At 42.7% G+C, this 25,158-nt stretch overlaps 1 protein-coding gene across 1 annotated transcript in view; it reads right to left on the minus strand.

Annotated features, from left to right (window-relative positions):
* The window catches only part of LOC146798440 (galectin-6-like), a 309,853-nt gene that overhangs the window by 31,601 nt on the left and 253,094 nt on the right, over positions 1–25,158 (minus strand). Inside the window, exon 8 of the mRNA XM_085625709.1 lies at positions 19,829–19,861. Coding sequence (XP_085481835.1) covers positions 19,829–19,861 — 33 coding nt within the window. The remainder of the gene's footprint in view (positions 1–19,828; positions 19,862–25,158) is intronic.

The raw sequence follows: 25,158 nt of genomic DNA on the forward strand, positions 1-25,158 counted from the left end.
TCAGACTTGTGTCGTGGCAGCAGCATCCATTTTGTGATGCTGAGGCTTTGGTCAGAGGTTACACAGCAAAGTAGGATTTTAACATGTCTCTCCCTCTAGAAGGGGGGAATAATATCCTCATCACCAGAAATGGTATGGGGGTATTATTCCAAAGTGTTAGACACCTTACACGACATGTTTTGATACAGCCCAACCATAGTTACCATAACCGTTTAAGATTATAAGGCACTTTAAGAGTATATGGTAGGCTATATCATAGAACAGCTATAAGGACATGGTTCCGAAAGCTGCAGACAGGCTCAGCTCATGCTAGAGTACCATCTCACATGTTACCAAGCACTCTGCCTCCAGGATTGTTAAGGCCTGCCATAGGAGTGACTGATAGGTACACATGTGTCTATATATAAGGGTAGATATAGGCATACTATATCTAAGCAAGGGGTGATTACACGACCTTGCCCCAGCTGAGTGATCAGCCAGTTGTGTCTGATTGGAAGGCCAGACCAGGGGTGGCATAATACATGCTGCAGCCCCTGGGAGGCCTAGGGTACACCTATGCCCTGGGTACCTAGGGTACACTGTACAGGGTCCAATAAGGTGATCCTTACCAATTGGTTATGTACCTAGGGTACATGGAGTCCATTTTACAGAGAGAGCAGACAGCCTGAGACCCTGAATGGCAGGATCTCAGGCCAACTAAGTCGAAAAACCAGCTAGACACTAGGCAAAAAGTTGGGGGTAACCATAGTCAGATATCCACCTTCCTACACCGTTTTAGTTATAATGCACTTAAGAGTATATGGTCAGGCTGCACCACTGACAACCCAGGAGGATAGATTCTGAAAGCTGCAGAGGGGCTCAGCTCATGCCTGGGCACCCTCTCACATATAACCAAGCACCCTGCATTCAGGATTGATAAGGCCTGCCATAGGGATGACTGATAGGTTTCTATGTGCAGTGATAGGTGAGATATATTGAACCTATATCTCAGTAAGGGGTGCATGCACCACCTTACCCAGGCTGCAGTAGCAGACCTGTGGTGTCATTTTGGAGGGCTTTCCAGGGGTGGCATAATACATGCTTCAGCCCCTGGTAGGCTTCTGGGGTACCTATGCCCTGGGTACATAGTATACCATATATTAGAGACTCACAAGGGTACCCCAGAATCCAATCTGGAGTGTACCTCCTTTGCCTTAGCGGAGGAGCCGCTGCTGGCCCCAGTTTAGCCTGAACCCATATTTTATCATACACCGATTGGATGGCTACAAATATTTTGATTGAGGTCCCCCACGTTGTTAATGTATGGCATAGAATGCCTAAGTCCACACCATTGGAGGTGGCAAGAAAATCTATTATACAAGTAAATAAGTGAGCCTCCAGGTTTTGGATCCTCTGGTGCATTAGAAAAAAAGCATTAGTATATTTTCAAGGATAATGCATTTCCCTTTAAAGCCAGTCTGATTGAATGGCAATAGTGATTTGCCAGTAATCCAGAACTCCAGTTCATTAAGCAGCAGCCTTGGAAATACACGGGCATCAACGCCAAGAAGGACGAGAATCACCTTTCTTCAGCAGGGGACGTACATTGGGCCTCTCCAATTGTCACGGATATTGACATGGATAAAAAAAGGGCAATGACCATCCAGGCCAATATGTCCAGGGCCGGCTTTAGGGCGGTGCAACCCGTGCCACCGCATCGGGTGCTGGCTTCCTGGGGGTGCTGTGTTTGCAAGTTTTTTATGTTTTTGAAGCGCCTGCTGCAACGTTTCTTTCCTCCGGCAATTACCAGGCCTCACAAAAATGTCAAGGTAACTTGTGTGAGTAATTGTCTTCCTGGAGAGAGATCAGCGTTTTGTATAGTTGAGGTTTTGACCTCTGTGAAGTTAGTGCAGAAGGTTAATTTGCCTGCTGCAAAGAACGTGTACCAAGTTGATTACAGAGTGCATATAATGTGAACAGATCAGCAGGTTACTACTTTTAAAAGAGTCATCCTTTTGTTACTTGCATTTTTTAACTTAAAGTCCTAATATTCAACAGAGAGCTATTAACTTTCACCATAGAACTGCATACACATTGCAAAGCATACATTAGAACATTGATTAATGTTGCATAAAGGGTTAATTTGACTAGAAATCGATTCATATTATTAAAGAAAACTCCCAACTATGCTGTTTCTTTTTCGAGTGTGTGCTTCTCCACACCAAGCACTCTTAAACTATACTGTCTACCAGTATGGATGACATGTGACTCCTACACTTTTAGTCCTTTGGCTCATGTAAACATTTCCTATACTCTGATTTAAAAAAACACGTATGATTGATTGTCTCTGTGTAATGTGTGTGTGATGCAAAGTGCTCTGACAACCTACACTGGTATGAGTGGCACTATATAACTAATTCAATGTATCTGAGAGAGTGTGGTTATGGAGACTGTTAAAGGGTGCTAGAGAGAGAATCAGTGCTGGAGGTGGATATTGGGGGGGGGGGGGCGCCAACAAACATTGTCGCACAGGGCGCCACCAGCGCTAAAGCTGGCCCTGAATATGTCAAGCCAGATTTGAACTTGGCTGGGGCAGGCTGTTGCGTCCAACCACCCCATTGGCTCTAATGCAGCTAAGTACATTTGTTACAATTAAAAGACTTACCTCTATAATACAGTCTGTTGCTGCATCAGCAATACAATCCATCAAAAGTTGATGCAATTGCTGGCACATGTGAAAAACTTTAATGCATTTACCCATTATTAGTGTATCTGTAACCTGCTTCAGCCATGTTTACTTGCTCAATATTTCCCACCGGAAGTGCCCATTTCTGAAGTGGAAGCAGTTTCCATTTTGACTCCTGAGGAGGGAAATAACTCAAAATTTTGCTCAGGTGATCACTGTATATTTTTGTTACTAGGTGAAGGTCGTTTTCCCATTCTCATTCGCTCCGCTAGGCATGTGCTTGTACTCTTGCATGAAATCTTACCATGTGAGCTAATGCTATAAAATTGTGCCTAGTAGAACATATATTTCGGTTTTGCTAATACTTGTCAAGCTGGTATCCAATTGTCATTTCAGGGGGACTACTTTCCTAGTTTACTTTGTGATTCACAGATTATTCTATTTGTCAATAAACCGTTTCGGTCTCTTGCAGTGTCTGATCAAGTCAAGTCAATAAGCTTTATTCGGTTAAAAAGTATCAACCATAAAAGCAAATGTACATACACAGATACTAAAATCTAATTACTTTAAAAACAGCTAAAGTTCAGTCACAGTTCATAAAAACATTAAAACATCATACTTTTTCTGGCACAAATTGATCTTAAAATGTATGTTGCAGCATAGAAACAAATCTCCGGCTCTTTTAATGTAAACAGTAAACTCATAGCAGCATTGGTGGTTTTGACATTATATTTCTTAAACAGTGGTTTTAAGTAGGCAATTCTAAAATTCAAATACAAGTCACATAAAAGTAAAAAGTGCAGGGTGCTCTGTTTAGTGTGCCCGTCACATGGGCATGGGGAGGCTGATCGCTGTTTCATTATGGGGAATGCTACTAAATGGTGGACAAGGCTAAGTCTCAATCTTGTTAAAACAATGCGGTGTGATGGTCTCGTGACTAATGTTAGATAGCCTTGAAAGCCATCAATATCTAGATGCATGTGGTAGAACCGATATGTAGATTGCTTCTCTAGGGTTCTCAGCCTGCACTCCTTCTTATGGTACAAGAAAGTATTCTTTATCTCCTGTTTAGTCAGTCCCTTTACATCATTTGGGTTTTCCAGGATCAACATATTGAACAAATCACTGTATACCTTAGCTATATATTTGAGCCAGGGGATCTTAAAACAATTGTCAAGTCGCAGACAGTCTTTAATAATTGTTTTAGTAAATATAGTCTCCTCCTTTGTCCAAATTGATCTCCAGAGTAGTAGGGGTCTAAGTGCAATCAAGTCTGATAAATAATTGAGCCCCACTTCGCAATGAATCAGTTCAGAGGATGCTGAGGCGAGCAGACATAAAAAGCTTTTTTAAGAAGGAATTTTCCTCTTTTTGCAATTCTTGGCTGGAATGGTGACTCCAAACCCCTGCGCCATATAGTGCAATAGAGGCGCATCTAGCTTTATAAATATCAGTCATGTCTTTGATGCGACGATCCCCCAGTTGAGATGCGAACCTGAAGACCCCATACACACTTTTTGTCATTTTAGCCTGGACATTGGTCATTTCGCGCATCCATTTGCCATCGCCAGCAAAGGATTGCCCCAGGTAACAGAAGTTACCAATATTCTGCATTTTCTTCCCATCTATAAACAAGCATTTGCACTGCAATAGGTCTCGCAGTTACGCAAATTTAAGCTATTGGCATTGTAAATGAGTATGCCTTTTATTTATGTTTTTAAAACGAAAACAAAAATAAAAGGCATTGTTATTTGCAATGTCAATAGCTCAAACTCTCTCAAATGCAAGACCTATTGAATTGCAAATGCTTGTTTTTATTTTTTTGCAGATTAGATAGATATTGTTTCCAGTTTTTGAAGGATCGTTGGTTTTAGAGCCGGGGTGCCTTGTGTGTGTATAGTAATTTGCACCGGTCCAGGGGTTAGTCCTGTGCCCGTCTGTTGCTTTAACCCTAATAAACCTTGCTGAGATATTGGGAGATTAAAGGGTCGTTCCAAATCTAGAAGTATTGGGTTTTATAGAGCGCTGCTTTCGCCCATAGGCTACAAAGCACTCTACACACTTGTCATAGAACTTCCGACGGGTGACAACACATCATGCTGATGCTGCAGGAAATACCCATTTTCTAGACTTTCCCTGTATTGCTATAAACCGGCTTCTCTGGGTAACTCAAAAGGGAGCTGGTTTCATAGCCGTGTTACACTTGCAGAAAAGACTCCGTCTTCCATCCAATCCCGTTTGAAGGAGTGAACTTGCAGCTTATATTGGTACCGCAATTCAACCACCAGCAGCCTGTATGCTACCACTTAAATGATGAGTTATTCTGCAAGAAATAGAGACTTGAATGTTCACCGGTGATCAGGTGAGCTGGTGAGATAGGTTCTGTATGTGGGGGGTGAAGTAAAAGCATTTTGCACGAGTTGCAGCCTGTGAATTTCTCCTTTTGGAAGGATCAATAAAAGAAACCCTTAAAACCAGTAGGTGGCGCAATATCTTTTGTTTTACATAAAAAAGTTCATTTTTCCCGAACTGTTGCAATTGATCGTACTGTCTAGTGCAAATATAAATTCAGATTTTAAGTTCCCAATTTCACATCCCCAGCCTAAGAAGAAAGACGACGCATGAAAATACCGTAAAAAAGTGAAAACAAATATGCAAACACAAGTACATTTAAAGTAGAGGTTTACAAGCCACAAGAGCCGAGCCTGAACCGAGGTACTGGTCTGTCTTTACCATGGCAACCAATTCAGGAGTCGATCCCGTGCGGCAGAGAAAGTGAAGGTAAGCTCGGTCAAGCGCGGCACGCGTGCCCGCGCACATGCACTGTAGCTCTAGGCTGGCTTGGTAGCACTTTTTGGAGCCCTCACAAAATGTCTCGCCAGACCAGCGCATGCGCTGGGTCAGGCGAGACCTAAAAAGGATTTCATATTCCAGGGTTTCGAGCCACAGACCATTATGTATGTTTTAGCCTTGTTAATCAACAACTTCCTCTCATTAATAAAATTTGCAAACCCATCAATTAACCGCTGAAGGCCGACCGGTGTTCTCGATAAAAGCACAGCGTCATCTGCGTAAAGCAGAACTGGTACATCCTGGCCCTCAGCTTGGGGGGCGTCCGCCTGGATCATTTTAAGAACTGCGTCAACTTCATTAATAAATACAGTAAAAAGCAACTTTGCTAAGATGCAGCCTTGGCGAATACCACGTTTTACATTAAAATTAGGGGTACTTTCGCCCCTTTGGCCATACCTACTCTGGTCGATAGTTTCTCATATAGCCCAGCTAAAAAATAAATAATGGGCTCCGGGGCCCCAGGATTGAGTAGAACTGGCCAAAGTGTAGCGTGATCCACTAGATCAAAGGCACTGCTAAGATCGGCAAAACATGAATACAGCTGTCCTTGTTTAGCACATGTGTATTTTCCAATTAAAAGCTCTAAGTTAGTACACTGTTTGATCGTGCCCAGCCCCTTTCTAAAACCATATTGTGCCTGTGACAGTATCCCATTATTTGCAACCCACTCTTCCAGTCTTACTAATAAAAGCCTGCTCATGACCTTAACTGACGAGTCTAATAGGGAGATCGGCCGGTAATTCTTGGCTTCCAATTTATTCCCCATTTTAAAAATGGGGATAATAATGGATTCACCCCAGGTAGTAGGAGCTCCCTCTGTTACTGCAGCATTAAAAACCCTGGTGGGAATCGGGCTCCACAGATTCGACACAGTTTTATATAGATCTTCTTTTAATGCCTAACTCCACCTCATCAAGGGTGATTTTTAGGGGGATAGTTGGCCATTTACTTGGGTTAGTAGGACCCTCAAAATTGTAATCACATGGGTTAAATATGCTAGAGAAATGTGCCACCCATTCCTCACAGCTAACGTGGTATAGAAGATCTGGGTAGGATTCATTTTTAAGAAATGTCGAGTTGACAGTTTCCCAGAACAATTTATTGTTAGATGAATCTGCGGCCAACGCGAGGATATCCCATGCCTCCTCTTGGAGTTCCCTCTTCCTACCTTTTAGGTTTAAATTTTATTCTAGTCTTAATTTTTGGACCCGCGCCTTATCCTTAGGTCTACTGGACGGTGCTAGTTTCAACTGGTTCAGTGAATCGGTACAAGAGTGGTTGAAATAGCCCCTATTCTAAATAAGTTTCCTGCTTGGGGGTGCGGTGAATATTTTATTAATGGTATCGTTAATTTTACAGAAATTAATTAGTATCATGGCTGGTTCAACCTCAATTTCTAAACTCTCATAAATCTTGTTGCCACATTCTAGAACACTATGTTTTAGTATCTTAGCTGAGTTAGTACCTTTCCACCTGATTCTAGTGCCATTTGGTCTACACGGGACAATGTTACTGGTAACAGTTTGTTGTGCTACAGGCCCCACACAAATATTGGCATGGTAATAAAATTGTGGTCGCTCAAGAGCAATTCATCAACCCATGGGGTAGAGCATAAGTTTACAATATTAGAAGATACTATTACATGATCAATAATGCTAGTTGCATTTCTTCCAGTAAAGGTTGGTATCTCCTTCCCATACCCATCCTGTGCACATTGCATAACATCAAGGTCATATTTTGCCAAGACGGTGTTTAGGGTATCTCCATAGCTGTTATGTGGGAAGTGGATTCAGTCTTCCCCTTCGTCGCTACGAAACCCGCAGACTTTGGTCATAGACAAAGTACAAGTTGGGATGTTGAAATCTCCGACCCATACAATTGCAAAATTAGAATTTTTTGCTATGATCAATCTATCTACTTCTGTCTCTAGTTCAGTGACTATTTTATGATGGGTAAAATCAAATATATTATTATAAAAATGAATCAATAAAACATCCCGACCGTCTTTATGGTATAAACACAGTATCTGCGAATGGTGCCCTACATTGATAACCCTTTTAATTTTTAGGGGCAAATTATTTTTCAAAAGGATTAACAGCCCACCCTTTGCTCTACCAGACATAGAGGGAGTTGCTGGTACATCATAGGAGGTGAACCCTTCAAAGTATATATGATCAGTGCTCCACGTTTCCTGTAGACAAAATATGTTGTGTTTATTAATATAATGCATCCAGCCCAACATTTCCTTTTTATTAGTCAATCCCGCTATATTCCAGGTGACAATGGTATAGCCACTGGGTGTGGGGTTTCCTGTACTTTCAATGGATTGGTAATTTATTATACTACTGTCCTCTCCCATATTAGTAAGGCGGAGCAATACTGGTGCGTTTATAGCCTCTTCTGTTGCTTGCCCTTTATTTTCGACTTTGTGGACCCCTATACCAACATCTAGCTCCTTATTTAATATATTTAACACAGACAGATTCGTATCCTTGAATGGATTCTTGGGAATAATTAAATTAGGCACAGACATATTCATATTAGGTGCACTGTCTACAGACATACCTACGACCGTCAACCCATTTCCTTCAAATCCTCCAACGGGTAGACGGACGATACTCTGTCAATCATTAACATCAAGTGTGCTAAGTGGTAAACATCTATTAAATGTGGGTAATCCATAATACGGCTGAGGTAACACTACTGGGTTAATACTACGCAGCTCCCAGTCCCCTTCCTTATTAGGTAAGGGCTTTAGATGTCTATAAAAGAAGCCTAAAGGCAGAAGTGATACATTGGAGTCACTATGTGAAGGTATAGCTGCTCTTTCCAGAGAGGTCCTGGCCCAATTGGGGTTCCTAAAATTAATGATTACACAGTCACCATGCAATGATTTTCTTAAGGGCCCGATCCAGTTTACTCTTCTGGTCAAGAGAATCTGGTCGGCATGGTCCGCAGGGAAACCACAGTTTTGCTTTAGCCAGTGCACCACTTTATTTTTTAAGGTGTCATGCGTTTCCTTTTGGCCAGGCTCTAATTGGGGCACGTTTGCCAGAACTGCCACATAAGGACAGCATTTGGGGGGGTAGATTAATCAGCAGACCTGTTCTTCCCTCTAATTCCTCCCTCTCCTTTGGCATGTTGGGGGTTTTAATTGACTCTGCGCATGCAATGCTGTCCCTTCTATTTTGCCCGCAATGATTAGTATTTGTCACGGTCTGTCTGGGGCCTATTGGGATCATGTTAGCACCGGTTGTGGGTGCTTGAGGGTTAGGGCCTTGACCCTCACAAGCCTTATTATTCATATAGGTGGTGCTTAAGGTACTAATTAAAGTGTTAACAGTAGCAGTAGTTATACCTTGTTTAGAGTGCTCATACGGTCCCGCCTGTAACCCATTCGCAATCTCCTGAGGGTGTTTGCTAGAATGTCTAAATAAGTTACTAAGTTTGATGACTTCTTCATTAAGTTTGTCTAGTTTATTGTGTAATGGTTTGATGGATACTTCTAGTTTTTGTGTTAAAAGAGCTACAATATGATTAATTTGCTCATCAGACAAATGCCCTGGGTCAGGGGGTTTCTCCAATGGTTTAACAAGAATATTCGATGGTGGGTCTTTTTTATTTTTACTAGTGATCCCTGTTATCAGTTGGCTTTTCCTACAATTCCTTTTCTTTTTCGGTGTAGGAGAGCCACTAGCTGATTGTACTCGTGCCTCGGATAGTAGAGTTTGATCTGGGTCGAGATCAAGGGTCCCAATATTAACAGGGGGGGTAATTTATTGTTCATTACTTGGGGTAGGCTCTACTTCCAGCCCAGCTAATTCTTCCATCACTGTGCCTACACCTAATGAAAGGCGGCGTTCTGCCCTATCTATTTCAACGTTAATGGCGCTAACTGCCCTTACTAGGTAGGAATCAATAGTAGAAAAAGAGTGGGTCAACAACAGTGTGGGTGGGTTTTTGCAATTTGCGTTTCGACATCCGAGTAGTTAGTGATATGTCGGAAGAAAAACCCAAGACAAATTCAACAGGCTGAGGTCTGGTTAGTTTTCTACAGTGAGCAGAGTTGCGGTCTATCTGGCCACAAAGAACAGGATGTCGGCAGAATAAAGTGCTTAAAGTGCCTAAGAGCAAAGTGCAGACTACAGTGTCTGATATTTGACATATCTAATTAACATTCTCAATGTCTCCTTTAATATGAGAAAGCCACCTATAGAAGTCTACAAAAATTTGCTGCGGAAATTCCTGGGACCTTATCTAGGTTAATAATAAATGCCCAGAAAAAGCTCTCTGGTTTTTGTGTGTGATGGTATTGTGAATTTTCAGCCACTTTTCTCATAATTGTTCTATTTTGCATCATTGACCCAAACAGTTTACCATATATATCAGATGCAACATTTACCATCTTAAAGAGACTCTCAGGATTGTTAGAATGTTTGCTCAGAAGACGATGTCAATATCTAATCTAAATACTTTTTTCACTGCCACTGTTCACTTTTTAAGGACAAATCTATTCAAAACCTTATGTGGTCACTACCTCTTTCTTGATATAATCTTAGATTTCAAAGTGCACGTAGCACCAACCAGTATAGTATGGGGCATAACTGAAATTTTGATACTTTCCATCAATGTTGTTGGGAACCTAAACACCAGAATAACACAATCTTTAGGTATGATAATATCTACAATATCCTTAATCAGCTCAATGACATTGGTCCAAAGGTGACAAACTTAGGGGCACGCCCACCATGTGTTCCTGTACCTGCCATTCAGACCATATCCCTTCCAGCACCGCCCCAGGGCTGTGTTGAATACTTTCAAAATTGAGATGCTGTGCCACCAGCGAAGGAGCCCACACATATTCCTGCCAGCAGGGATGATACAGATCTTCTTGCTGTTACAGGTTCGACATGATATCTGCGGATTGCCTGCCAAGGGCTTGATTTAGAGTTCGGTGGACGGCTATTCTTTCAAAAGCAAGACAGATATCCCATGTGTGACATTGCAAGTCCCACTGCATACAATGCACTTGTAATAAGGCAGATATGAATAGCGATTGTAAAGGTGTAACTCAACCGCCATACTTTAAGTCAGGGGCAAAGTCTTTCTCCCATTCGTCTCTGTTTGCATAGAGCCCCCTGCCTGGGAAACGTCTAATAGAGTGTGATATAGCAGCAAAATAAGGCACTTTCACACTTATTGGGCAGCCAGAACCACCTTCTTAAACAGAGCCTATTCCCATTCCAAGCTGTCCTTCCATTGGAGAATGTTAGGAATCCCTTCTACCTAGGTAGGCAAATAATAACAGGTGTTGGATTTAAAATCCAACACCTTCCCTATTGTCAGCACAGACTGGAGTTGGAATAGCAAATTATACTATTCCAACATCCAGTGCCCCACCTCCGCAAGTTGTTGTTCCGACTTGCGGAGTGATGGTATGCGGAATCACAATGTGGTTGTTGTAACGACCGCGTTGTGATTCCCTGAGGGGGAAAAGAATGCGTCATAAGAACGTACATTACTCATGGACATCTCCCAAACAGCCCAAGACATCATCGAAAAAGGCAAACCACTTATATTGACAAAACTCATAACATATCTCCTATATAGTCTTTTTACTCAGGCTCTACCAGATGCAGAAAACAGCTCTGTGACCAAAGCAAACTGATAAGGAGAGAGTAGCTACCCCTGCCATATTCACCATGATAATATGAAGGGGTGCAGAGTAAGCAAGACAATGCTCTTACTTGCACTAATCACATCCTACAATGCCTCAACACAGGATCTGAAGCTTGGAGGAGTTACAAGATTGGTCCTTAGCCCAGAATTCAATGCCACCTTATGCAACAAGTGTCCATTTGACTGTCAAATGACATTTTTATATCCGGTCCTGGCTTGCTAATTTTTAGCCAAGAACACATCCATCTGATATCTGTGGCTCAGATGTAACTATTTTGGCCTGTTTAGTTTCTCAAATTCATGTTTTAACCTTGGTATCAACACTGACGATTAAAATTGATTTTAGTTAAAGCAAAAATCCAAGGCCATGCAACTTACACTATGAAACGTCATTATACATGCCAGTAGTGTGTGGAAGTATCCCCTGGATTCTGAATATTAATTTATAGCAAATATATCATCACAAGAAACATCTGCACCAACTGATGTGCTGTAATCGGTGCATTAATTACCATTTGGTTATCACCAATGATATGCAGGTGTCTTACTTCATCCAATTATGCTGATACCTCTTAAATGTCAGTGTTCACTGTGGAAGTTAAGAGTGGTAATCATGGATCGCCAAACCCGCACCGGCGGTCCGAAAGCCGTATTACAAGTTTGGCAGTTTGACGCCGCAATACGCTGGCGATGCCGCTGCAGCACCGCCGAGCATTTTACAAATTTCCTCATCACCACAGTTTTCATGGTGGTGAACCCGTTTAGTGTGGCGGTGGGGAACCTAAGGGGGCCCTGCAGGACCCCCAGTTGCCTTAGGGCCCAAGGGTGCACACAAGGGGGCACATGTTGTGCCTCCTGTCAGTATCCACCCCCTGTTTCTGCACAGCATGGACTGCATGACACGGTACAGTCCATGTTGTGCAGGAACATGCTCAGGCATTTCCACAGCAATGCCTTGCTAAGGCTCACATATGAGCCTTAGCATGGCATCGCCGTGGGACCGCGAAAGCACCACCTGCCAGACCAGGAGGCAACTCCTAATCTGGCAGGTGGTGAGCTGATGATTTTGGAGGTGTGGCAATGGTGTGGCAGACCGCTGCCACACTGCCAAACCTGATTCAGGCCCTGAGAAGGAACTTGCTGTCTGAGTACAACCCTTTCTTCCCATTGCTTCCTCAACCAATAATACGGCGAGTTAACCATTGCTTCCCCCCTCTTAGTGAGGATAATTTTTTTTCATCATCCAGTGTAAGTTTAGCTTTTAGTTGGTCTCCCTCCACTAACTATCGTATCGTTTACTATGCTAGCCATCTTTCAAAAATCTTCTTTCATGGTGTACCAGAACCCTAACTCTCTTTATCCTCCTACAGTAAAAATGTTCCTTTACAAGTGATGATCTTTAAAGTTAGGTGCTGAGTATTTAATTACTTTATACACATTATTTAAACCTTCATCAAATTATTTAAACAATAACAAATGCCGGTGTGTCTGATTATTATAACTGTATTCAGAAGTGTTCTATGCCACAAGCCAGATCCAAGGACATCTCAAATAAAACAATTCTTACTAATGACGGAAGAAATCCAGTACTTAATCATGATATTGAATTGATTGCATGCATATGCGAGCTGTCAAACAAAATGCCTACAGTACAGCACCATTGGGCATTAATAGTATTATTATTAATCTTATAAGGCGCATAGCTACCAAAAAGGTTTCCAAGCGCCACTGTGCAGGAGAAAAGTACAAGTAGCCAAGCTATCCACAATCTATTGATTGAATAACCATGCCTTTAAGTGTCTACGAAAGTTGCTAAAAACAGTTTCCTTCCTAAGAAATAAAGGAAGGGAATTCCAAAGAAGAGGACCCAAATAAGCAGAGGACCGACCACCCAGACAAAAAGTAACAATTAGATTCTGCTATGGGTTGAAGCTCACTAAAGCAATACAACATACCTTTCACTGTCCTTGTGTCGGAGGCCTGTTCTTGTGTTTGGAAATGTCCTGCAGTAGAATCCTAGCAAGGAAGGGTAATGGCGTTCAATCTTCTATCCTGAGTCCCTCCTAGACCCTCGGAAGAATATGCACACAGGGTACCACTGATACCTCTAGTGACACTCACACAAGAGCACCATCCTGATGGTCCAAGCATGGCACACTGATTCGGATCACCAAAGCACTTCTAATTCCTGCTACACAAAAATGGAGGAGTGACTAGTAGAGCTAGGAACATAAGAGGCAAATACAGAAATTTAGTAGTATTTAAAGTCCCATGTGAAGTCTGATTCCCTGGTTTAAGAGCATTCACCCTTTTCTTGTCTGGGTAAGTTATGATTCTATCAGTAGTGGCCCTTGATGTCTTCAGGAACCCTGCATAGTTCACCTTCGGAGAGGCAATAGGCAGTTCAAAGCAGGTACAAGCTTCCTCTTTAGTAGCAGTCATTTGTATTGGCCAGCTGAGCAATCGTAATGATTTTCTGTGTCAAATGGTTTCCTTTTGAACATGGAGCAGGAAGAATGAATTTGAGAAATGAGAAGGCCTCACAAGATTCCATGTGTTTTTGAGGGCCTTATTGTCTTATGTAAGTTATCCTTTCAGTACATGATGCCTTCATGCTACAGATGTTCTGCATTTGTAATCACTAACTGTCTATACAGTAGCAAGGATAGAATATATATACATTTTTGTATAACTCCTGTTGTTTGTCTCTGTACATTTCACTCTTCCTGGCCCTGAGGTCCTAAGTATTACACCTCTGCTTTGGGGGTCTGGGATTGGAATGATGTGTAATGGATTTAAAGCTTTTTGTATTGTCTTCAGAAGACCAAAGACAGAAGGGGAAGGGAAGTTAGGTGTGTTTGTAATGGAGGAACGACATACCTCTCAGACAGGGCATGGTAGTTAAGCACGATTTGAAGAGGAATCCTCTGGGAATCAGTGACAAACATTGGATAGTCTGTGGAAAGAAATGTACTGAGGAGCTGAGGGGGACTTGTTAGAGAACGTGACAAGAGATTGCATAGGACGCAAGGACAGCATAGCAGAGAAAGTGGTGGAGACACAGCTGAAAAGTTGAGAAGCCTGATGTTGTTGGGATGAGAATATTAGGAGCGATTGGCTTAGGTCCGGCCGAGGAGGTATACAGAGCTAGACATGCGCCTAGTGGATGTCTAGGTAAACAAAATATAACACGCAGACAGGACCTACACTTCTATGTATATTAGTGTATATTAGGGAGGGGTAGATAAAACTTTAAAGGCCAGATCTATCAAGCCTTTCGCAGAATCTGCCAGTTTGCAATCGCAAAAAAAGCTTTTCCGAGGTAGCAAACCCAATTTTGCGATTAGGTAACCTGTTACCGAATCGCAAAATGGGTTTGCGATTCGGTATTAGGAAGGGGCGTGTTTAGGGCGTCCCTTCCTAATACCGGATCGCATTGGTATGTATGACTGTTTTGTGACTGTAAATGCGGTCGCAATGCATTCGCATTTTACCACCTACTTCAAGTAGGTGGTAACCCATTCGCAAATGGGAAGGGGTACACAAGGAACCCTATCCCTTTGTGAATGTTTGTAAAACCATTTCTAAGAGCAGGCAGTGGTCTCACGGACCACTGCCTGCTCTTAAAAAATGAAAAGAAAACTTTTCATTTTTCTTTTTGTAAAGCATCTCATTTTTCTTTAAGGAAAATGGGCTGCGTTACAAAAAAAAAAAGATTGCTTTATTTAAAAGCAATCACAGACATGGCGGTCTGCTTATCTCAGCAGGCCACCCTCCCTGTGATTTTAGCGATTCCTAGGGGGTCGCAAATTGCGCCCTTCCTCATTAATATTCATGAGGTAGGTCATTTGCGACCCCCTAGGAATCGCAAAATGTGTTATACACACCTTCATACATTTCATTTTGCAATTTCCGTTAGAAAATCGCAAAATGGTATCTTCATACATCTGGCCCGAAATGCCCTATTTTCCGAAACAATGTAACAAAGGATACACTCTCTTTTAAGTAGAGAGAATACCCCTAACTATATCTCTTTGAGGGTAATGGAAAGTGACTTCAATCTTGTGTCACAACTCGCCAGCTGCAAGTGCAGATATATTAGCAGCCAGAGTAACAAAGTACATGTTTTAGAAAGAAAAATACTCTGAAGAGGTTACAGTTGGCTGGGCGGTCGGGTGGGTGGGAACATAACGGCTTTGACCCAGATGGGGGACCCCTTTAGGGGGTTCCGTCATTAAGGCTTTACCCTTGGGCTATTTTTACAGGCCAATTTCCTATGGGGACACGACTGTAGATGGCCATGGGGTACCCTATCGTGGTGGCTGTTCAACAAGAATACACCCTAGACACCAGTCAATTCCTTTGGTCCAACCACTGTTAGAATTAGATAGGCAATTTGGTACTGGCCATATAGTGGCATCAAATAATAGATTTGCTGCCTTAACAGGCATGGAGGAATGGGAATTGACTGCGGGATCCCGTACTCATTGGGCCTCAGCCGGTCGCACCTCTTCAGGCTCTAGGGGAGGTAGTTGTGGGGCTCCCAGTGTTGAGTTCGAATAACTTCCTATCCTGGAATATAGCAGGGCTGGCAACTAAGCTTCAGGATCCACGGTGGGTGTCTTACGTCAAGAAAATTATGGTAATTAGCCTCCAGGAAACGTGGTCGGTGGATTGCAACCTGTTCCTGGAGGGCTACAAGGCCTTTTTCGTTCCAGCTAGACACTCTGTGAGTGGGAGACCAAAGGGCGGACTAGTAACATACATTTCTGTGGCTATTGATTGCAAGCTGCAGGTGTTGTCCACCACGCATCCAGGAATATTGGCATTATCGACCCGAAGGGGGGACATCAGCTGGGGTATTGTTAACTTTTTCTTCCCCGCAAGAGGCTAGTAACATAGTTGCCCTGGGAGTAACCATAAAACAATCCCTGGGCCCAAGTCTTCATAACCTCTTGGTCTCTGGCGATTTTAATATACATCCCTGTGGTGAGCCAACAAGATCGCGTATTTCTGAGCTGGGTTGTCCCCGTATGAAGGGTTTTCACGTTAAGAATAGCCGCCCAAGGAGAGTTGTTGAATACTATGTTAAATGAACTAGATTTGGTGGCTACAATGATTTTAACTGACCCGCGCACTAATTTTACTGTGCCCACCTTCAAAGGACACGGGAGGGGATCTTTTATTGATTTTATTTTAATTTCGTCCTCCTTACAATTTTTTATTAATAATTTTAATATTTCAGAAAGTGAATTTAGTGATCATAACCCTTTAACTCTTCACATGACAGGTCCACTTTCAGCAAAATTTGGGGATGCTCCAAGTAAGGGCGTACTGAGACCAACAGATGGGAAGCGCAGACTAAAATGGTCTCAGGTATCCCCAGAATTATTTTATAACAAGGTTAAAATAGCATGTGCTGATGAACTGTCCTTATGCACAAGGGAGTGGTCTCTTCCAAAAGTGATCCTTGGTGCATTCTAGTCTATTTCACAAAAGGTGGCTGAACTGTTATGCGCCCCAGCCAGAGGTCAAACCTTGTCTGGTCCTAGATGGTTTGATTCCCATTGCTCTAAAGCAGCCAAGAGGTTGAGGGAAGTCCTGTCATCAAAACCTAGAATTCAATCGGAAGTCTCCAACTGTCGCATGGAATACAAGGTAGCCCTTGCTAAGAGGAGAGGAGCATTGAAGGAAGAAGCGTGGAAGGAATTGATCGATTCCAGCACTCTCAGAAATAGCTCGAGGTTCTGGAGTGTTGTGAACAGGCCCCTGTTTGACCATGAATGGGGGGGGGGCCTCGGCTCACACATTACTGAGGAGGAGTGGGTACTTCATTTTAAAACTATGTTTGATTGCCCGTCTGAACTTAGCTGCAGGAACTCCCAGGACAGGAAGGACCCAGAATTAATATTTGAGAAGGGTGAGATCCTGGAAGGTATCATAGGATTATCTGTTGGTAAAGCGCCTGGTCCTGACAGAATCCCCCCAGACTTATTTACGTCAGATCCCTCCTTTTGGGCGCCGATACTGGTGGCAGTTTTTAATGCTGCAGCAAAGAATGGTTGTCCCCAGTCTTGGGCAACCTCTACCATAGTTCCTGTCTTTAAAAAGGGCAATAGAAATAGTACCCACTGCTTTAGACCAATTTTGCTCATTGACTCTGTGGTTAAAGTGGTGGGACGGGTCCTCTTACAGAGATTATCAACTTGGGCGGAGGACAATAAGATTTTGTCAGAAGTCCAGTATGGTTGTCGATCGGGACGTTCCACCGTCGCTCAGTGTCTTAATTTATTCATGATACTGAGTAAATATACTGTTGCTCGTACTGGGACAATTCACCTTGTCTTCATGGACTTGTCATCTGCGTTTGACTGTGTCAACAGGAACAAGCTATGGCAGTCCATGAGGACAATGGGAGTGGAGAACAGTATTGTCAATTTTCTGGAGGACATGCACATTTCAACTAAAGCTAATGTCAGGTTCTCTCAGGATTTGCAGGTCACGAGGGATTTTAATTTCAAAAGGGGAGTCCGGCAGGGTTGTATTTTGGCCCCTTTTTTATTTAATTTTTATATAAATGAACTGGACAGTGTACTTAGGGCAACGGGAGTTGATTACCCAAGTGTAGGACGGCGAGGGATTCCAGTCCTGTTATATGCGGACGACGCCGTCCTCATATCCAGGACTGAATTGGGTCTGCAATCGCTTTTAACTGTCTTCTCCAGATTCATGACTGACCGGGATTTGGCAATTAACAATTCCAAGTCGTATGTCATGCAAGTGGGGCAATTGGGGAAAAAGAAGTTCCAGTTTAGTGTAGGTGATTCCAAGATCCCCCGCACAAATGTATTTTCCTATTTAGGGGTCCTCTTTGATGACCAGCTCAAATGGGGCACCCTATTACAGAAAAAAAAGGGAATATGGCCAGGGTTAATTCAGCAATTTTTAATTTTGCATCTAAAATAGGGAAGAAACCAACTGGAGCTATGCTGCAAGTGTATCAGGCCAAAAGCCTGGCCATAGTTTCTTATGGCAGTGAAATTTGGGGATGCACTATTGCAGAAACCTTACAGATAGCGGAGAATGATTTTTTGAAACGTTTACTATGTGTCCCCCGTGGCACATCTAATTTAGTGGTCCACGAGGAACTGGGGGTTCCCTATTTAAGTGACACACTTGCCTTGCGACCCCAGATTTTCTGGCTAAAATGTTGGTTAAATAAAGATCTTCCTCTCACCCACCTGATCCTAAGAGAATGCATGACTCTGGACAACTCGGCTCGTATTTCGTGGCTGAGATATATTAAAAAAAGTCTTGATGGGTTAGGGCGGGGGGACATATTTGCCAACCCTGATGTTATTACAAAGAAAGATGTGGATTCAACCAAATTAGCCTTTTTGTCACTGAGGAAAATGGAAAGGGAAGCTAAGGAGGTGTTGAAACCTAGTGTGCGGACGTATATAATGCTTAAAACAACCCCCATGACGGAACCCTACCTCATGGGGTCTCTGTCCACACACGAGAAATTTTTGTTAACCAGGTTGCGGTTGAACCTTTTTTATCTTTTGCTCGCCAGACCCAAGGGTTTTAATAGAGGTCAAGATATAGCGCCCTGCGGCTGCGACGGACAGTCTCCGCAGGATACGTTGCATTTTCTGTTTTTATGTAAAATATATGAAATTCCTCGTAAACGCTTTCTGGTTCCTATTTTAAAAAGAATGAATTTTAGACAGGCTCGACCGGCACTTGTATACCTTCAATTATTGAAAGAAGACTGTATATTTTTTATAGTAGGGTTTTTAAAAGCCTCTGTTAAATCTAGGAGTTATATGTATGTGTAAAGAGTATTTCCTCAGGCTTTTTTAAAAAATTTATTCCATGTAATTTTAATTGTTGTATTGGTTGTTATCTTAATTTATGTATTTTTTTTAAACTGTTTTATGTCAATGCAACTTTTATGGTTTGAAAGCATAAACCGAATAAAGTTTTTCTGACTGACTGACTCCAATACACAGTCACGAACCCAAGTGTCCGATATGTTGACTGATTTACTATTGCCGGCTGGGGTGAACGGTTTGGATTTGTACGTTGAGCGTGGCGGCTTGTGCCTTGTAGATTATGGGACAGAGCAGGCTTTGTCACGAGCGCCCCTCTGGTGTGGGGTGATAGTTTTCGTGAAATCATTATTTTACTGTTTAGAACTCCTCCATTTCTTTATCACCCGATGGTTGCAGACCTGACCAGTTGCGCCGTGTTTATGGCCGTCATTCGGTGAGCTGTGGGTCCATTCTGGGGGGTCGAGAGTGAGGAACTCTGATATCTGTTTGAGCCGGTTTGTACGACTTAAGAATATGTATATGTCACCTCCACCAATCGCTGCCAGAGTTTTGTTTTGGTTTCTTCTTTTTGTGTATCACTTCATAATTAATTACAACTGTTTATTTCATTGAGGTTGTGCAGCACATACAGCACTGTAGAATTGTTCTCAGGGGCATTGCAGATCCAGGGAGGGTATTGGGATGTACGAAGTGCACTCTATTTTTGATATTATTTGCGCATATGTGCATTAAATGTATGCTGATGGCTGTATATTCCAAAACAAAAACAATTTGAAAAATAAAAAATACTCACAGGGTTTGAGGCAGTAACCGGGCCAGACGGCTTCTACAAGGAAAGAAATACTATTAGCTCAGCTCTTCAAAATCATCAGTAGCTATGAAATACACTGCCCCAGAGTGCTCTGTGTTCACTGGACCACAAAAAACAGGATTGCCTTAATAAACAACATCATTAGAAGTTCAAAGTCCCATGAGCACAACATTCATCATGGTAAATCAAGCCACCTAAAATGTCACTTTTTCTACAGCTGTTTAATGGGTGCTGTCAACTTTGTCATGGGGTACACTCTCCTACTTTAGATAGAAATCACTATTACACACACACACACACTTGAACCTTCTCTGTCAATACCCCTTTGTCGTTTGCTCTTTGTCTCTCACTACATATCTCAGCCTCCCTCGCTCACAATCTTGGTTTCCGTCTCTTTACTTCTGCCCGACAGGAAGAAATATATGTCGAGACTAGACAAAACAATTAATATTAACCATGAAATGCCTTTTATTATTATGCATTGTTTGCATAAATAGACTCTCCACGGCATGCCCGATTTGACAAAACATGATAAATCTAACACTGCTGAAGACTGATAGGAACTCTTTGCAGCATCTCATGTGATATTGATACAACAACATGATTCTTGTGCTATAAACATCTTATATCATACTAGTTTTGAGTTAAAAGATTCTATCAGCAATGGCTGATGTTATGAAAGGAAAGGAATATGTTACTTACCAGTATGCATCTGTTCTTGACATGTAGAGCTGCAGATCTACACACTGTGCATAGATCGCCATCTGGTGTTGGGCCCGGATGTTGCAGTTGTTTTTCTTTTGGAAAGTCTTTGGAAGTCACGAGGTATGTCACTCCTCCTTTGGATCATATTGCGCATGGGCTTCGGCTCCATCCTCAGATTGTTTTTCGCCAGCGGGGAAATGATGGAGCTTTGTAAGAAACAGGAAAGATGCCCATGTGTGCTGTCTATAAATAAGATAAACTGGAACAGATAAAGGTAGCCGGGGAGACGGGTGGGCGTGTGTAGATCTGCAGCTCTACATGCCAAGAACAGATGCATACTGGTAAGTAGCATATTCCGTTCGAGGCATATGAGCTGCAGATTATATACTGTGCATAGATTGTGTAGCAGTACCCCCTCCTAATGGCGACCACCAGTATCTGTTGCAGTTGTTTGAAACAGTGTTTTGAGGACAGCCTGGCCCACACTAGCCTGTTGCTTAGTTTGCACATCTACACAATAGTGTTTAGTGAAAGTGTGCAGTGTAGACCATGTAGCTGCTTTGCAGATATCATCTAAGGCAGTGGTTCCCAAACTGTGCGCCGCGGCACCCCGGTGCGCCGTAATGAGGTGCCAGGGGCGCCGCGCGCACAATGTGGGAAATTGCAGCTGCAGCATACGGGGGGTTAGCAATGCCACCTTCATCAGTAATAGTCAGGGAGTGAGTGGGTACGTGTAATAGGGGATGGAAACGCAGTGCTGGGGAAGTGCATGTAACAGACTGGTCGAGCGTTGTGTTGGTCAGGCAACTGCTGCTAAAATCTGCGTGCAGTGTGAAAGCATTGCAACGGGCCAGCCTGGATTTTTCAGTGACGTCATCCTTGTCATTATACCTCTGTGCAGTTTATTCGTTTGTTGATACAGACAGTGGGTCTGCCAGCGCAGCAAATAGATGACAGCAAACAAAACATGGAGCGGGCGTTGCACATGGTGCGGATTTTCACAAAGTATCTCTTGCAACACTTCACCCAGAGAAGTGCTGACATTTAAAAGAACTGTTTGCAGATTTGGTCTTCCCATGAGGCCGCGCGGCAGTTCTTAAACTTTGCTCAATATTTTTTAATGTTTTAATAGCCCCTGGCGACCAAGTAGACCCAGGACCTTGCCAATTTGCTATATTAATTAATTATTTGTATATCTAGCTCACGCACATATCCTGAAAATATGTCTGGATCCAGCCTTCCAGGGCTTGTGTTGGACACACCTGCACTAACAGATGTTATGATCCGGAGGTGTGAGAAATTGCGTTTATGTGACATGTTTATGATACTTTTTATGAAAAATATAGTTTGCTGGTATCTTGCTGACTTTGTTTTCATGCGCAGGCCGCAGGCATTCCCAGCGTAAAAACGTAATGCGAGATACTGTCAGGGGGCTGGTTTGAACAAGTCATTTTCCACCTGAACTAGTCTCTTGCCTATGGAAAATCAGAAAACAAATCACTATTGGAGATATTCTAGCAATGTTGCACGTAACATTAAATTCGGGAATTGTTTTAATTTCTCTGATATAATTAACATTTCACGCCTAATATTATCCAAAACTTACAGAAAAAACGTTCTCACTTGACATGGGAATGAGAGTGACTGAGCATTATAGTAGAGAGGTGCTTGTGCGAGTGAGAGTATTGTAAGGGATGGGATGATAGTGAAGAGTACAGCTGAGCAAAGACCATGGGCAAGGAAAGAAACTGATGACACTGCAGAATTTAGCCCAAGGCCCAGAGTCTGCACCATTTGAGAGCCAACAAGTAAATCCAATCCAATTGTTCTTTGTTTTTAATTTACGTGCCACAATAATACTTTCATATGCAAATATATTCACACTTCAAATAATACATTCTGATGCTTGTCGAACCAGATACCTAATACTGGAAAAACAGATATTAAAAACTATTGATAACAAGTATTTAATTTATATAAAAAAGGGCCTAGTTTCCAAAGGTGGAAACATTGAATGTTGCCATGGTAACAGGGTCGATTTCTATTAGTCCTCAGAGAAAATCTTTCTTTCAAATGTACATTTATTCAGGTGTCCGTTTCTTAAAAAAATGAGTGCTGATGGTGGGAAGTGGAAACTTTGCCTCCTTCTTCATAGCTTCACTGCAAGCTCCTTCATGCCATTCAAGTGACACTGTATTTATTCCGACCCCCAATATGGCTGCTTAAGTGTGGTGTTGCCTAGGCCTCCTCCAGGAGCTCTACTGTTAGATGCAGAGGACATACTCCTCTCAATTATAACTTCCCAATTCTTTTGTTGGAGGTATCATTACTGCAAATTTTTATAGGGAGGATTTTCAAGATTTTCAGGTGCAAAACAGACCAATGTGTCGACAACCTGGAGCCCTGGCCATAACGCAAGTGGAGACGAAGACACCAGTTGTAAATCTGGCATGTTTGACACCTTAAGACTAAGTGATAGAAAGGTTAAATTTCTTGAGCAGCCAGTCCTTCAATGTTCATGGATCTGCGGTCTGGCTCTCTCAGCAGAACTCCTATTCGCAGGCAACAAATTTTTTAGAATATATCATAGATCTGGAGTTGTGGGCATGGGTGGACAAAAGCTTCCATATTGTGCAATGGCGTGTCCAACTCCACTCTGGGACTGATGTGGTTAAAAAAAGTTGCATGGAAACATATTTGGCTATTAATCTTGTGTCGTTTCTCACTTAACGAGTTTTTATTAAACAACTGTTATCTTCTTATTTTGTTACAAATATGATTGTAATACCTTCATTGCGTCCCAATGACTTTAAGGAAGACAACAGGAAACACTCCCGGGGTTGGGCTTACATAACCGGTAAAAAAATGGTGGGGAGCCACGGCCAACTGCCGATTAGGTCAAGGGAGCCACAGGTCAATAAAGTTTGGGAACCACTGATCTAAGGGGATGTTCCCTAAAAATGCCATGGAAGCCCCCATCTTACGTGTAGAGTGGGCTTTAGGGGGACCAGATAGCGTTCGTTTTGCTTTGTGGTAGCAAATCTGGATGCATTTAACAATACACCGAGCTATCCCAGAATTGGAGATGGGGTTGCCTTTGTGTGGTGGTGAGAGAGACACGAATAGTTGTTTGGTCTTGCGATAAGGTTGTGTTTTCTCGATGTAGTAGAATAAAGCTCTTTTGACGTCTAGGGTGTGTAGAGCTCTTTCTGCAATAGTTTGTGGCTGCAAGAAGAATATGGGCAGTTCCACAGATTGATTGAAGTGAAAGGGAGAAATGACTTTAGGAAGGAATTTTGGATTAGTGCGGAGAACAACCTTATTATGATGCATTTGCAGAAAAGGTTCTTGAATGGTGGGTGCTTGTATCTCACTGACCCTTCTGAGGGAAGTAATGGCTACAAAGAAAGCTGTTTTCCATGTTAAAAATTGAAGCTCACATTTATGTAGAGGTTCAAATGGAGGCCCCATTAGTCTTGTGAGAACGATGTTTAGGTTCCACACCGGTGACGGTGGCACTCTGGGGGGAATTATTCTTTTAAGGCCTTCCATGAAGGCTTTTATGGCAGGTACTCTGAAGAGTGATAGATGCTGTCTATTTTGTAGAAACGCTGCTATGGCAGCAAGGTGTAGTCTAATAGACGTGTAGGCTAGGTTGCATCTTTGTAGGTGTAGTAAGTAGCCTATGATGTGTTGGATAGACACATCTAAGGGATTGACATTATTGTTGTGACAATAAATCACGAAACGTTTCCACTTGGCTGAGTAGCAAGCTCTAGTGGTAGGTCGTCTAGCTTCTTTAATGACGTTCATACAGTCAGGGGGAAGATTAAGGTAACCAAATTGTTGCTGTAGTTTGCACACCACTAATGGAATGAGTGGGAGAGGCGGAAAAGCATACGCAAATCTGCCTGACCAGTTCATCCATATCGCATTGCCTTTGGACAATCGGTGTGGATATCTGGCAGGGAAGCTTGGGCATTTGGCGTTTTCGTGGGTGGTGAAGAGGTCTATCTGTGGTTGCCCCCACATTTGAAAGAATGGTTGAAGAACTTGTGGATGAAGTTCCCACTCGTGGATTTGTTGTGTTTGACGGCTCAACAGATCTGCAATGGTGTTTTGGACTCCTGGGACATGTTGGGCTAGGAGAAAAATGTTTTGAGGTATGGCCCACCTCCATATGGTCTGTGCTAGCTGAGAGAGCTGCAGAGAGTGTGTGCCGCCCTGTTTTTGGATGTAGTACATTGCTGTCATGTTGTCTGTGTGGACTAAGACAGCCTTGCCTGAGACGTGTGTTTGAAAGGCTTTTAGGGCTAGAAATATGTCTAGTAACTCCAGATGGTTGATGTGGAGTAACTTTTGTTGAGGTTTCCTCCTGCCCTGCATGGTGTGATGTAGTAGGTGAGCTCCCCAGCCGGAGAGCGATGTGTCCACAGTTAGAACTATTTGAGGAACCGGCTCTAGGAATGGTCGCCTTTTGGAAAGGTTTTTGGTGGTCCATCACTGCAGAAAGCGATGGGCTCGACCGTCTACCAACACCAGATCTGATAATTGACTCTGAGCCTGGTTCCATTGGCGTGCTAAGCACTCTTGGAGAGGACGCATCT

The sequence above is a fragment of the Triturus cristatus genome, chromosome 9, assembly GCF_964204655.1.
Source record: "Triturus cristatus chromosome 9, aTriCri1.1, whole genome shotgun sequence".
Taxonomy (NCBI): Eukaryota; Metazoa; Chordata; class Amphibia; order Caudata; family Salamandridae; genus Triturus; species Triturus cristatus.